Source organism: Hevea brasiliensis, chromosome 2 (assembly GCF_030052815.1).
Source record: "Hevea brasiliensis isolate MT/VB/25A 57/8 chromosome 2, ASM3005281v1, whole genome shotgun sequence".
Lineage (NCBI taxonomy): Eukaryota > Viridiplantae > Streptophyta > Magnoliopsida > Malpighiales > Euphorbiaceae > Hevea > Hevea brasiliensis.
Window position 1 is genome coordinate 85,287,344 of NC_079494.1, and position 1,206 is coordinate 85,288,549.

The following is a 1,206-nucleotide window of genomic DNA, read 5'->3' on the forward strand; positions in this document are numbered from 1 at the left end:
TAAAGTTATTATTTTTTTATAAAAATTTATATTTTATAATTAATTGAAATATTTACATATAATACTAATTAATTATTACCTTAAATGTGCTTAATTCAATCATTGCATAATGAACTTGGCAAATCTTTGAAATTGTACCCACAAGCAGCAATTAAGCGATAAGAACTGTATTAAAAATTCAATCCCTTAATTAACACGAACATAACATCTCATCTGGAAGGGCAATTAAAAATTAAAATTTATTCAGAGGATATCGCTTCCTGGAGCTTGCCGAGCTTCAACACGGGCAACCTTCCTGTGATAGTTTTTATGACCTCCAAGTGCCTGCCCTGTCAAAAACCTTCTTGAGCACAAATTACACTTATATTTCTTTTCTCTATTGACTACTGGTGCTACTAAACTTGAGCCCTTTTCTTCCCTGTCTCCAATACCACCTTCTTTAGTCCCTAATTTATCAAATGGCACTTTCTCCATCTTCTTATTCCTATTGAGGGTTGCGATGTGGGCTCCAAGTGCTTGGAAGTTATTGAACACCTCCTTGCAAGCATAAGAATTCTTCAAATCAACCAATTCTGATGGGATTTTGAACTTTCTCTTCTTTTCCATGGGCATCTGCATCATTCCCGTATTAATTCATCTCTTTTTATCACTATCTATAACATAAAGTGTAGAGACAAAATAAGAGTTGCACACCTTTTTTTCCTTTCCCCTTGTGGTCTTTTGTAAAATCTTTGCTTTGGTAGTTCCATCACCAAAGAGGCTATGAATTGTTTGAGGAATCTCCAGATTAACATGAGACAAAGAAGGAGGAGAAGAACTTTTGTCCTTAAGTGCTGAATGCTGAGAGTGTGGTATAGAATCCACAGTGGAATCGATAATCTTGTCACTATTATAATAAGTTTCGGTGGAAACCGAAGAGTTATCCATGCAATCTTTGTTCACCACTATGAGCTTCTTTTTGCTAGAATTATCTCCTGTGAAAATGGATGAGGTTTGGCATTGGGTGTGTGTGTATGTGTATATAGATATATTTACACACACACACACACATGCTTAGGTAGTAAGTAAGGTTATAGAAAGTACCATTTGTGACACCCCTTACCCGACTACAGTGTAGACGAGCAAGTTATGCCACTCAGTGTGCCGGAGCACTCTATTTTATCTTAATTCATTTTTATCATAGTTTTGAAAATAATTTGTGAAATA

At 35.2% G+C, this 1,206-nt stretch overlaps 1 protein-coding gene across 1 annotated transcript; it reads right to left on the reverse strand.

Annotated features, from left to right (window-relative positions):
• Positions 1 to 243: 243 nt before the first annotated feature.
• LOC131177920 (zinc finger protein ZAT4-like) lies at positions 244 to 927 on the reverse strand. Its single transcript, XM_058143099.1, has 2 exons — positions 694 to 927; positions 244 to 612 (listed from the first exon to the last, which is right to left on the reverse strand). The coding sequence occupies exons 1-2, from the start codon at positions 925 to 927 to the stop codon at positions 244 to 246; spliced, it is 603 nt and encodes a 200-aa protein (XP_057999082.1).
• Positions 928 to 1,206: the final 279 nt, after the last annotated feature.

What these genes read in the sequence shown, in the direction of transcription:
- LOC131177920 (XM_058143099.1), bottom strand. Translation starts at nt 927, where the DNA reads ATGGATAACTCTTCGGTTTCCACCGAAACTTATTATAATAGTGACAAG. An exon ending in CAAGGGGAAAGGAAAAAAAG is followed by an intron (nt 613 to 693) that starts GTGTGCAACTCT and finishes GGAATGATGCAG; the next exon opens with ATGCCCATGGAAAAGAAGAG.